The sequence below is a fragment of the Danio rerio genome, chromosome 24, assembly GCF_052040795.2.
Source record: "Danio rerio strain M-AB ecotype USA chromosome 24, GRCz13ab, whole genome shotgun sequence".
NCBI lineage: Eukaryota > Metazoa > Chordata > Actinopteri > Cypriniformes > Danionidae > Danio > Danio rerio.
This window is the reverse complement of record NC_141044.1, coordinates 31614532-31628203: the sequence shown is the minus strand read 5'-3', so window position 1 is coordinate 31628203 and position 13672 is coordinate 31614532. Positions and strand designations below refer to the sequence as shown.

The following is a 13672-nucleotide window of genomic DNA, read 5'->3' as shown; positions in this document are numbered from 1 at the left end:
AGTGACTTTAGCAGTGTCATAGGGTGCTTTCACACCTGTGAATCGATTCAGTTGTTCTGAAACAAAGATTACAATTGTTACATTGTTGCTCTTGGTGCGGTTTGCTTTCACACGGCAAAGTTTCTAATCAGACCAAAAGAGCTAAAACAAGTCACGTGCGAGTAAACTCTCCTCACATTGGTCAGAGTGTCAGGGTTTATTTTGCAGTGTCCTGCTAAGCTGTCAGGAGAGCTGGTGGTTTGGTGGTGATTGACAGGTTGTGTGCGCGCGATGTGTCTGAGGACAGATGCGGTAGGGAGGGGTGAGAAGGGTGCGCGACGATGCCTATTTGAGGACCGAGAGGGAGATGCGAGATTACCGGGAGATCATCACTCGTTTGCGGGCATCTGGAGACTCGCGAAACTTCCCGCCCGCCCTACTTATAATTCTCTCTCTTTATATAGCCATAAGCCTATTACATATCCATAAAACACTGTGATATAACCGCGCTCGGATCAGATCGCTTTCTCACTGCAATCGAACCGCTCCAGTGTTCGTTTCAATCGAGCTGAAACCACCTCATTCAAGCGATCTCGGAGCGAATGAACCGCGCTAACTGGGCAAACGAGATACGTTCCGAAACAAAAGTGTAGGTGTGAAAGCACGCTTAAGCTGCGTCCCAAAATGGCACACTATACACTATGTACTCTTGCACTTACACACTCAATAGCATAGTATATGTATGTAGTGTTTTCCCAAATGAAACAATAATGGTTATTTTACTAAGCGGAAATTCAAGTCGTTTCCCTAATGATGTTTAAAGGTTGCCAAATCAGTAAAATAAATGACCAAACTACCAAATAATACCTGCCATGAGTATAACCAAATTCACTATCGGGAGGCGCTATAATCACTCTCGTAGGGGAGTTTTGCTTTTACAATCCAAAATAAATAAAGCAATCCAACATGAGCGCCCGATATCTCTACCCGATTCGCTATAGCAAAGATGCAGCCGTTGAGTGCATGAAGTGTTCATCCTTCACTTCATTTTACTGATTAAATAAGTGCATCATCAGTTAAAGTGCACTTATTATTTTTAGACTTTTCAGTGTGAATGCACTACTTACACTGTTTATTCTACAAAATTGCCGAAAATGTGTCTGAAAGTGCCTACTACACAGTAGATACTGCATTTGAATTTAAGTGTACTACTCGGCCATTAGTAAAGTAGGTTCTATAAAGTATGAATGTGAGCAGTATGAATGGAACTTGGACGTACTACATCTGCCATTTTGTCATAATCACGTGAAATCACGTGAGTTGCGTTGCATCATTACCATTCATGAATTCTCTCGCAGGGCATCATAGGATAGCGTAGCGTGCATTTGATGCACACTTCAGAATCTCATTAATAGTAGTAGGTCATCTGGGTACTTCCCGCTAACTGATTTTCGAATTCTGTGAATTTGGACATACCACTTGGCTCGCATACTGGTTTAACATACTATAGTATGGAAGTATGCGATTTTAGACGCAGCCTTAGAATAAACTAAGTAAAAAAGGATATTCCTATTTGCTAAAGATAATTTTTTACTTGTGTTATCAAATGTATTAATGTGTAATGTAATATAAATATATTATGAACATTAAAATTTTTTTGATACCAGCTGAAATTTTCTATCTACATTCCAAAATAATCCACACACTTTATTGTTGTTGGTCTTTTTTTTTTTTTTTTAATAGGACAGTCTGTTGTCACATGACCTCTCGAGCCAACCAAAGTACTGCAGTTTCTTTTCTATAATCCTGCTTGCTGTCACCATGTTTTCCACTCGTTGTCTCCGTCAATCTTGATCCGTCTTGTTTCTTCTCCCAGTGGTTTGCTGTACCACATATTGACTTTTTTGTGTCCGCTGTTCTTCCATACTGTGTGTTCAGCACATACGGCTCCAGTCTTATCCGGTACTGCTCATGCTGTCATAAACGCATCTATCAGCAGCACTGCGGCCTGCTAGTAATAGTCAATAGGGCTATCATTCTTTTTGTCCATTAATATAAATATTTGATAAAGTCCAGATCAGCAGACTTAACGTTATGAATCCATTAGTTAATGTAAGTTCATGTATTTACAAATAATGAACAGTACATTTATTACTGTATAAATATCTTTGTGATCAGTAGTTAATTAAAGTAGTCATTGGTCAATTCACGGTGCATTAATGAATGATTGATTGATAATGAATGATTCATTCATTCATTCATTTTCTTGTCGGCTTAGTCCCTTTATTAATCCGGGGTCGCCACAGTGAAATGAACCGCCAACTTATCCAGCAAGTTTTTACGCTGCGGATGCCCTTCCAGCCGCAACCGATCTCTGGGAATTAATGAATGATTGTAAAGATTAATACGTAAATGCTTTACAGGTGTTGTTCATTCATGTTAGCAAATACATTAACATAACCTACAGTAACATTAAAGGAAAATGAATCGCAGACTCGTGCTCACAGCTGCAGTGATCCTCCAAAAAAATACAAAAATTAAAAAATGAACAGGCGAATAAAAAAATGTGTATAAAAAGAGTAGATCAATCATTGCGATATAATACAATTGTTTTCTTGCTCTATGGTGAAAAATTGTTTAAAAAATATTTTTGAGACGTTCAAAATGCATCGCTATTCTCTCTTCAATTGGCCCTTTGCTAAGCCACACCCAAAAACCACCACCCACCAATCATGGCTTAGCAAACGTAGCTACGCACAGGGGCTCTGTCAAGCTTTCGAGCGAGGAAAACAAGCCAATTCGTTGTGCATATGAATTGTTCAAATCTGACACCCGGTACCCAGAATTTTTTCCCTTTTCAAACTTAAAACCCAAGAGGAGAAATGCCTGCGTGGATCCATAGATATATACACTAGATGTCGCCTGGCCTATTGTTGTCTATTGGATGGAATGCGTCAATAGCGCCGCCATCTTGCTACAGCGTAGCGCTACTTTGAAATGAATGCGGGACCAAGGTACAGTGGAGTACTGTGGCCATCCAAAGCCAGAGATATACACATATACACGTATATCTATGATCGGGAGTTTTCCTGGATGTTAGTATGTAATTTTTTTTTTCTAATTATGAAAATTATAATTTTACATCACTTTTCTACATTGATGGATCAGTGACCGCACGGGCATTCCTGACAAAAAGCTTGTGTTTGTGTGTACAGAAATGTACTATTCACCCTCCCTGTTAAATTTGATCTAATCATGTCCTGAAACACAGCTCCTCTCCTGTTTTCACTTCTCATACTGACGGAGGGAGCGATTCGTTTGTGAATGAATCCCCCAAACGACTCTTTCACTAACGTTAGCCGGCAATAAAACAAGTTTCTGGCAGCGCAGCATCTCGTTGTCATATTTCTTGCATTGTTTGCTGATTTTATTCAACAAAACTAGCATAAGCCGAGTGTTTAATGCGAGTTGGAGCTGCTTTGTCTTATGGTGAATGCAGTAAGTGACTGTCATCATCAATAACGTTACCTGATTAGCACAAACGTTCAGAACATACAAAAACAGAAAAAAACTTAATATTACCTATGAAATGTTCTGCCTTTGTGCTTTGATTTCTTTGTTTGCTCGTTTCTACACCTGTAGACAGCGCTAAAGTCCCGCATCTTCACATAATAACACTGTCTTGACTAGTGCGGTTGAATGACATTTGTCCTGGGAGCACTGTACCAATGTGGCGGCACTATTGACGCATGCTTAGGGTCCCTATGGGATATCTAGTGTATATATCTATGGCGTGGATCAAGCTGTGTGAGGGGCGCTAAAGGAGCGGAGCTAAGTTGGTTCTGTTTTGATACTCTCATTCAGTGATAGACCGACAGCAATAAATTACACACCTCTTACCCTAAACAGATGTTTCCTACAAATGTACAAAGCAGGTTATGTTTCACCGCTGTCTTTTTCTTATTTTTCCACTAGATATTATAAGCACTGCTACGTTTAAGCCCTCGCCATAGTAGATAAAAAGTACATAAAAAGAGCTCATGCTGAATATCTCTCTGATTTTTACTACTCAAATCCTGAGGTATATCGGGTCAGGTGTGGAATTATTTTTGACCGAAGATTTAAGCCTGTGTTCCTGAGCACTGACCCTCATAGCGATAGTGATAAACTAGCAGTCAGATGCCGGTGTCCCATTCACAGCAGCTTCTATATATCAGAAGAGCCAGCCTTGAGGAAAGACTTATTGTGTTCCTCATCAAGACTCCATTAATGTTTCATAATCTCCGATTGGGCTGGTACATCAACCAAGGAGGGAGCATGCATGATTTATTAAAGAACGCCATTAAGACTTCACAATTAATGCTTTGTTTGGTTTCATGGCAGATTTTGAGTGGATCGGCTTAGAAATTATTCTTGGTTGAGAAAGGATTTGGAGTCACTCAGATATAAATAAAATAAAAATGTTTGCATGATTCTGTTTGTGTCTTGCGTGGTGTTGAAATCCTTTTTCGCTAGTTCTGAGCAACATTTGTTAGCGAATTCCACAAGATTACATATTTGAGTAATTTGTGGATTAGGATTTAAGCCTGCTGAAATAAATGAGGTGAAATTATCTTTATCTGATAGCGTGTTTAATCACTGAGGAGCTATGGAGACTTTTCTTTTACAGGCATCCCCATAAAAAATATTTCTATTTGAATAGGGCTGTAGTAATTATAAATACCTACATTGTTGATTTGACAATTTAACAATTGATTTTAACAATTCTTTACATGCATATATATATATATATATATATATATATATATATATATATATATATATATATATATATATAGCACTTTTCTGAACAGTCAAAGCAGGGGAATCTCCTCATGCACCACCAGTGTGCAGCATCCACCTGGATGACTTGATGGCAGCCACATTGCGCCAGACCACACACCAGCTGATTGGTGGAGAGGAGACAGAGTGATGAAGCCAAGTATGATATGGGGATGGTTAGGAGGCCATGATGGACAGAGGCCAGTGGGCAAATTTGGCCAGCATATCAGTGTTACCCTACTCTTTTTGAAAGACATCCTGGGATTTTTAACGACCACAGAGAGTCAGGACCTCGGTTTAACATCTCATGCGAAAGACGACACACACTGAGCAGTGTAGAGTCCCCTTCACTATACTGGGACTTTAGGACCCACACAGACCCCAGGTTGCGCGCCCGTGTGGGCATCATCAACACTATTTCAAGCAGCAACCATAGCTTTTCCATGTGATCTCCCATCCAGGTACTGCCGGATGCTTTGCAAAGCCACATTTCCCTTTTTATGGTCCAACATGTTTTTACTATTGGCCATGGTGCTCCCCAATCAATCTGTGCACCTCCCAGGGTAATACTGAATAATTTCTGTACAAAATAAATACTGATTTGAGACAAAAGCATACATAAAGGTCAGCATTGTGCATACAAGGGAAATATACCACATGTGAGGGTATTTGAAAACAAAATAAAGAATGAAGCTATAGCCTACAAGTATAACGATGAGAAGTTGGGATCATTTGAATACAGCAAACGCTTTCAGGGCGTGTCAGAATGCATTTTTGCTAATTTAAGGACGGGAAAATCCGCTTTGTGCCATGGCGTATGGTCTAAAAGGGTTGAGTTTATTTTCTTAATGAGTTATAGGTGTGTTTTGAGAATAAACCAATTAAAGTCTCATCTCCCATTACCTTTAAGAGCCAGCTGCGGCGTGCCATAAGCACATTCGCTATTTACAGGACGTAAAGTAAGTCTAAGTGGAAAAACTGAGCATAGCAAACAGTTAACAGTTTTTTAAAAAAAAAGAAAACTTTTAAACAGAGCATCTACTGCGTGAGAATGAGAGATAATGGATCTACTTTCACTTTCGCTCTTGGATAGGGAAACCTTTACGCACAGACATCAATTAGTCTATAAATAAATAATTAATTAAATTGTTAAGCGCAAATATTCGTTTCAAAACTATTTCTAAATTCAGTTCTAATTTCCAGCAAACGAATAAATGAACAATAACAATGAAGTGTGTTCAAAAACCTGAGTTATATCCTAAAACGCATGCTGTACCCCATATGGTCTAAAACCTGACAGGTGGGCAAATCTAAGCTTGTTTTTAATAAAACAAATATAAATATGGATATAATAAATAATACTGCTAATAATAATAACATTATACAAAAGCAAATTGTTATGAATGAACTGAAAAAGCCTCCTGAGATGAAGACATAAAAGCAGTGATTTTTATTATTTATGTAGGCTAGAAAATAATGTTTTGTAATATTTTAATCCTTTATATTTATATCCATCTATTCTTATTATATCCTATATATATATATATATATATATATATATATATATATATATATATATATATATATATATATATATATATATATATATATATATATTCCCTTAATATTTACATTTTTTTCATATGTAAAGATATTTACCTATTGCTCTCTTGTGCGTATTAAGCAGTGTGTAGGCGAGGCGCAACTCTGCGCTGGAGTTTAGACCGGGTTAGTTTTGGTCTAATGAAAAATTTATTTTAGTTTCTCAAAATAGCACCGCGCCAGCAGTGCACCTCAGAACGCCTTCCTTTTTTAGACCAGAACGCCTATTGGCGCACATATGAGCGCTAATGCATTTGCTATTTAAACAGCGTAGCGCAACGCCTCAAAACGACTCTTGCGCCAAGCTGAAAATACCAAAAGATTATTGCGCCGCGCCTTGCGCCACATTGCGCCGGGTGTATGATAGGGCCCAATGTCTTTATATAGGTTACAGGTTATGGTCATATCCAATAAACTAAACATTCGTAGGCAGTCCTAGTCCAATAACAGAAAAGTTTAATTCATCAGTCTCGAGTGCTCACGTTTTGAGTTGATGTTGATGGTCCACACAAATGTGTCCATTTCATACACTTTTCTCGGTTTCAGGAAACACTGAAATGTATAAGCCCAGGCTTTCTGGATACCTGCTGTCTACATTGTAAGGATTATACACACACATTTTCACCAGATTTCATGTTAATTGCAGATTTTACTCTACTATGGCTGGTTATTCTGGCTGTGTTGCATGTTGGAGAATGTGGCGTGCAGTAACAGATTATCACGTTATAATTTGACCCGTCAATCAATCTGCTATCTTTCTTAAAAGGACCTTATTTTGTTAAAGAAACTCAAACATGACAAGTAGAGGAGGATTAAATGAAGACAGAAGGCACTTTTTTATGGGGGAATTATCCCTTTAATGCTTTGTTTGGATCTATGTCAGTTTTGAAAGGGTTTGAACAGATCTGCATACACAAATCCTCCTTGTTGGCTCTGTGAAATCCATCTTAGTCAAATAATTTCATTGCAGAAATCACAGGGTTCTACTTTAGCTTATACTGATAATTACAGCGTGTTTGTTAGTACATTCCACAGGATTACATATTTCAGTAATTTCGTGGATTGGATTTAAGCCTGATATGCACTCCAAAGTGCTGCAATCAGGAATTTCGTTGAGGGAAATATTTGCTCTGCAGGTTCTTACAGGCTTGGTCGCCCACCTCAGGTTATGTGCATGTGTTATGCTTGAGTTACTGTGCCATGCAGTATAGGATCCATGCTGAGAATGTTTACTCTTAAAGATAGGGAAGGAGTTCTAGTAAAATGTGGCCCCTTCTAACATACATTATTTGCTTTTCTTGGGGAATAATACAGTAGTTATGCTAGTTTTTTTCCCCCCTAAAGGTGTTCCTGTATTTTATTTTTATTTTTTTAATAAAGTGATTTTTTTTTGTAATGCATTGTTACTTTTTTTTAAATTAAAGCCTTTAAATGTTAAGTGAAAATGTAAATCTTTACAACAAAAAAATTACAAAACAAAACAAAAAGGGATATAATTGATTTTAAAAACCAACAATTTAAGTACTATTAAATGCCTAGAAAACAGACATGCAAGTAGATGTAGATGAAGCAGACTGGACTTATGCTTGCTTGAAAGCTCAAACATAAACAGTAAATACCAGGTTTAAACTAATTCAATATAAATGGTTAATGAGAATATATATAACCCTTGATAAACTTCATCATATGTCTGCTAATATTCCAGATGTTTGCTCTAAATGTTTAGATGATAAAGGTACATAATATTACTACCTCTGGCAATGTCTTAAAATACTAAAGTTTTAGAAGAGATAATTGAATGTATGTTGGATTTGTTTAACTTTAAAATACCTTTAAATGCTAAACTCTGTATTCTTGGTTTATATCAAATGGAACTTACAATTGGAAAGAAAAAAACTGGGGTTTTGGTTTTCTTCAAGCTAGAAGGGGTACTGCATTATACTGGAAACACATGAATGCTTCATCCATAGAACTGTAAAAAAAAGAAATATTGAACTGCATTGGACTGGACTGACTAGCTTATATCATCAAAAGCAAGCAGAAGGACTTTCACTATCTTTGGGAACCATATATGTATGTTATCGTGTGTTTGTAAACATGCATTTTTTTGTATTATTGTTTTTGTTATTTTGTCACTATCTATTTTTCAATGTTTCAATTCATTATTTATTTATTTATAAATACTGAACTTAAACACTAAAACCTGAACTACACTGTTCCAGTTACTATGACCATTTATGTGAAGCTGCTTTGACACAATCTACATTGTAAAAGCGCTATACAAATAAAGCTGAATTTAATTGAATATTTATTTATTTATTTATCAATAATTTATCAGTAAACCTATTTGTAAAACAAACAATTTGATTATCAGAATAAAATACTGAATTATTAAACACTAAAATATCCATATATAAACTGAAACCATTTTTAATGTTCATTTTTACATTTTATTACTAATAATAATATAATAATAATAATAATAATAATAATGCAGAGTTTTTCCTTGCACAGAAAGGTAGAGGTGGTATTCTGATAATTCGGATAATATTTGCTTCTTGAAATAAACACATTTTGCATTGTTATTATTGTAATTTCATCAAGTAAAACATCATCTATTTTAAAAGGCTAACATTTAAATATAATTAAAAACATTTAATTTTGGGTCTGTCAGTAGCTGTGGCTCTTTGCCTGATTGTTGTCGAATGGTGGAGGTGTTACAAAATTTGATGGAGGTGGCCACCTCGTAATTCACTAAAAGGGAAATAACCTGTAATGTGTTACTGATATATACACCACAGTGACAGTCATCATTTTCTCTTATGAAACACCTCAGTAATTTATCAGTCAATAAATTTAGCTTGTGGCTGAATATTAAAATAAGTTTTAAAAGAAAGAAAGAACATGATTTTAATTTAACGAGTGCATATCTGTGAAGGCTTTATTACTTCAGTGCAAACTTTAGTGCAAAAACGGCTTTGGTGGTGATGAATTTGCATCCCACTTTATCTGAGGTGCTTTGCATAAACAGCGCCCTCTGTCTGTCACTGCTAGTGCAGAAACATTAGCATGAGATTTAACAACAAATGTTTTTGTTCTTCTGTTTTTAGGTTAAAAAGGCCTTTTTTGCATTGGTGGCCAATGGAGTCCGAGCCGCCCCTCTGTGGGAGACTAAGAAACAGAGTTTTGTGGGTGAGTAAAATATAATGATTATATATACAGTTAAAGTCAGAATTATTAACCCCCCTGAGTTATTAGCCCCCCTGTTTATTTTTTCCTCAATTTTTATTTAACTGAGGGAAGATTTTTTTTTCAACACACTGGTAAATGTAAAAATTTTAATAACTGATTTCTAATAACTGATTTATCTTTGGCATGATGACAGTAAATAATGTTTTACTAGATATTTTCATGAAGGGTAATTAGGTTAACTAGGCAGGTTGGGGTAATTAGGCAATTTATGGAATAACAATGGTTTGTTCTGTAGACATTTGAGAAAAAATACCTTAAAGAGGCTAATAATTTTGACCTTGAAATGGTGTTTTAAAAATAAAAAACAGTTTTTTTTCTAGCTGAAATAAAACAAATAAGACTTTCTCTAGAAGAAAACATTATTAGACATACTGTGAACATTTCTTTGCTCTGTTAAACATCATTAATACCTTAAATAACCTTAATAATTCTGATTTCAACTGTATTTGCATATTTTGATAGTGACCCTTTCATATGGAATCTCCATTAAACATATATAGTTAAAGGCAAAATTATTAGTCCTGTGAAATTGTAAAACTTTAAGTGTTTCCCACTCTCAAAAAATGACGTGTGCTCTTTTTTTCAAATAGTTTTATGTTCAATCCTCTTAAATTTGTAAAAACAAATGAATTATTATAATCCAACCCAAATCAACTGTGTGGAACCCAGCGTTTTTACAGTGCAAGCACTATTTTACAGAGCAAGGACATTTTCACTGTATATTAATAAATAATAATTCATATAATATTTTTTCTTCTGAAAAAATCTTGTTTCTTTTAGTTTGGCTGAATAAAAGCAATTTTTATTATTATTATTATTATTTTACTATTGTTAAGGTCGATACTCTTAGCCCACTTAAGATATTTTTTTTCCATTAGCTAATGGCTAAACCACTGTTGTCCAATAACTTGCCCAATTTATATAACATGCTTATTGTTAACCTAATAAATTAGTTAAGTCTATAAATGTAACTTTAAACTAAATACTAGTGTCTTGTAATATTCCTAGTAAAATATTAAGTAATGCCATTATGGCAAAGACAAAAGAAATTAGTTATTAGAAATGACTTATTAAAACTTTTATGTTTAAAAACTATTTGAAAAATAAAAATGCAAATTCCACAGTAAGGCTAGTAATTTTCCCTTAAAAATGTATATATTTAAATAAAATAGATGCTAATTAAAATATATTGCTATATATAGTATAAATAACATCTTAACAGACAAAACTATTTACAGATAAAAAAAATGTTAAGATAAGGACAAAAGCTCTTTTTGAAAGAGCAAGAAAATGCCTGATCTTGACAGCAGAAGCTATTCAAATGTTCAGCTCGCCTCGGCCACTATCATCTTATCAGTTTCCGAAAGCATTTTTCTTATCAATGGCTTCTTAAAGTGAGGGTTGTAAGTGGAGCTGTTGTCTGGCAGACTCTCAGAAGGACTGAAACACACACATGCTGATCTCTGTGGCCTAGAAGAGATTGAGGCTGAAGATGATCCTTCCTGTCCCGCTCTCAGCCTTCACAGTCCTCTGATACTCGCTCTTATCTCTTACCTTGACAAAAGCAGCTCAGAATAGAAGCGCATGCTGGCCAGCGGCACCTCTAAAAGGAGAATAATTATTTCTGGAGCTTCAGCTCAATTAGCCGGCTGGGGGAAACATTTAGCATTCTAGGCATACCTCGAATTAAATATGTGAAATAGATGGAACATATCTGATTGAATATTTACATTGTAAACATATTTACATTGTTCCACACAATTCGTTCATGGTATCCCAACACAAATCCTTGGAAGATAACATAGCTAATGTTAGTTAATGCAATCATTTTAAAAATTACTTAAACACTGTGAAAAAATGCTGGGTTCCACACAATACCTTCATGTTGTCCCAATGGAAATCAATTAAATTAACGTAAATGTGTTTGAAAATGTAAGTGGATCGAACATAAAACAATCAAGTTGTGCCAAAACAAACTCAAGAATTGTGTTGGTTCAGCTCATTTTAAATAAGTACACCAGTGAACAACCAGTAAAAATCATTGTTTGAGTGTAGTTACTACATAAAATTCTTTATTACATGAACTAACAATGCCTGTAAATAGCTTTAGTTATGTAATGCACCATTTGAATAGCCTATTAATTTGGGCTATTTACTGTAAAAAATGCTTGATTCCACAACATTTGTGTTTAGATAACATTACGGATTACCGGAATTGTTAAAGGAATTAATAATTACTAAATAATAATTATTTAATAATTAAATAACTATTAAATAATGATTGATTATTAAGGAATAATTTAAAGTTGAATAATTTAGTTGATAAATAAGTTGATTGAACATAAAACATTTAAGTTGTCCCAAAAAACTCAATAATTGTTGTTTCATCTCATTTTAAATAAGTAGTTTGAACAAACAGCATTTTGTCAGGGTTGGTACATTTAATACTAAACTGATATGTTGTTTATATTTGAAAACTCGACTAAATTGACTTACTGCTAAGTATTTATTTAAGAGATTTGTGATTTAATGAATATGAGAAATCTTTATTTTATGTCCTGTTCCTTTAAGAAAGACTGCTTAGTAAATAAGAAAAGCGATGAGTCCTTGATTGCATCAGCAAGGGTGGTAAAATCATTTAGTCTTGATCTAAAAGATCTCTGTAGCCCATGTTTAAGTGCCTTAATCTTATTAGACTGGTGCTTTCATTATGGCGGAGTCATGCTGGGATTTCCTCTCAACACCAGCCTCTGGAAACGAATGAGTGACTCAATCAAACATCTCACTGTAAATACACCTGCTCTCCAGAGAGATCATACAGACTGACGACTGGATGGCGATCTCTGAACACTGGTGCTTACAGCCTTTAACAAGCTGCTGTAAAAACTCTGGGTCATTTCTAATAATTGTGATGCATTTATAAATGTAAGGTCTGCATCATTTTTTTTTTTGTGAGCAGCTGTTGGTATTTAACCTGCTTTTCAGGCTGCTGCTGTACTGTAAGCCTCTCAGTGTTTGAGCTTGTCTGAAGTGCTGAGTCACTGTAGACTGTAGGCCCAAATACAGCACTCAGAAACCCTTAAAATGGCATTCAGAATCTGTATAATATTTTAGCATCCAGGGTTCATTTGGACACAAATAACTGCTATTTTATATCTCAACTTTAAAAAAATATATATATTGTGTGTGATTAGCAATTTCTCACTAATTATTTAATTGGAATAGGATTTGAATGCATTCTGATGTTAAAGTGCAGCTAGAAGCGAGTTGAATGTTAGTAGGTGTTATTTTAAGGGTGTGTGTATGTGTGAGGGTGAAGGAGAGCAGGTGGAGCTGTGGTGTGATATTCATTAGCAGGTTTTAAAACCTCTCATCTCAGAGAGCCCCGTTAGGAGTCTCTGTCAGCTTAACTCAATCACCTGCTCATAAAAAGCTCTCAAGCTGAGAAATGAACGCTGATCAGGGGAATATGATGCTCTTTTGTTAATGGACACCATCAGCTGAGTTCAGCACGCTTCCTTTATTGGACTTCATTTAATTGGGCTTTTGAACTGGTTGTGATTTAGTCAGACTGATTCATGTTAAGCTAGATGTCTGTAAATCATTTGACTGAAATGGATAGTTCACCTAAAATTGGCAATTTTACTCACTATTTACTCTCCCTGGAGTTGTTCCAAACATTTTTGAGTTTCTTTCCTCTGCTGAACAATGAAGAAGATGTTTTAAAGAAAGCTGAAAACCTGTAACCATTGACTTCCATAGTAGGTAAAACAAATGCTATACTACCTGACAAAAGTTTTGTCGTCAGAGCAACAAATAATTACTTTTCTTCTAGTTGATCATTTGGAAAAGTGGCAGGAGGTAAATTTGTCCAATGATTTAACTGCATCCCAATCATCCCAAATACTGCAGAAGACCTATTGAAACCCGCATGGACCCAAGATTCTCATAGAAATCAATCAAGTTTGGTGAAGGAAAAATCATGGTTTGGGGTTACATACATTTTGGGGGCGTGCGA

At 35.4% G+C, this 13672-nt stretch overlaps 1 protein-coding gene across 17 annotated transcripts in view; it reads left to right on the top strand.

The window, feature by feature from the left end:
• The window catches only part of prkag2a (protein kinase, AMP-activated, gamma 2 non-catalytic subunit a), a 125369-nt gene that overhangs the window by 86446 nt on the left and 25251 nt on the right, over positions 1–13672 (top strand). For all 17 annotated transcript variants that reach the window (XR_015524561.1, XR_015524562.1, XR_015524563.1 and 14 more), the window contains 1 exon segment: positions 9513–9594. Coding sequence is in view for 10 of the 17 variants with exons in the window: in XM_087308839.1 (XP_087164965.1) it covers positions 9513–9594 (82 nt within the window). In the remaining 7 variants the exon portion in view is untranslated.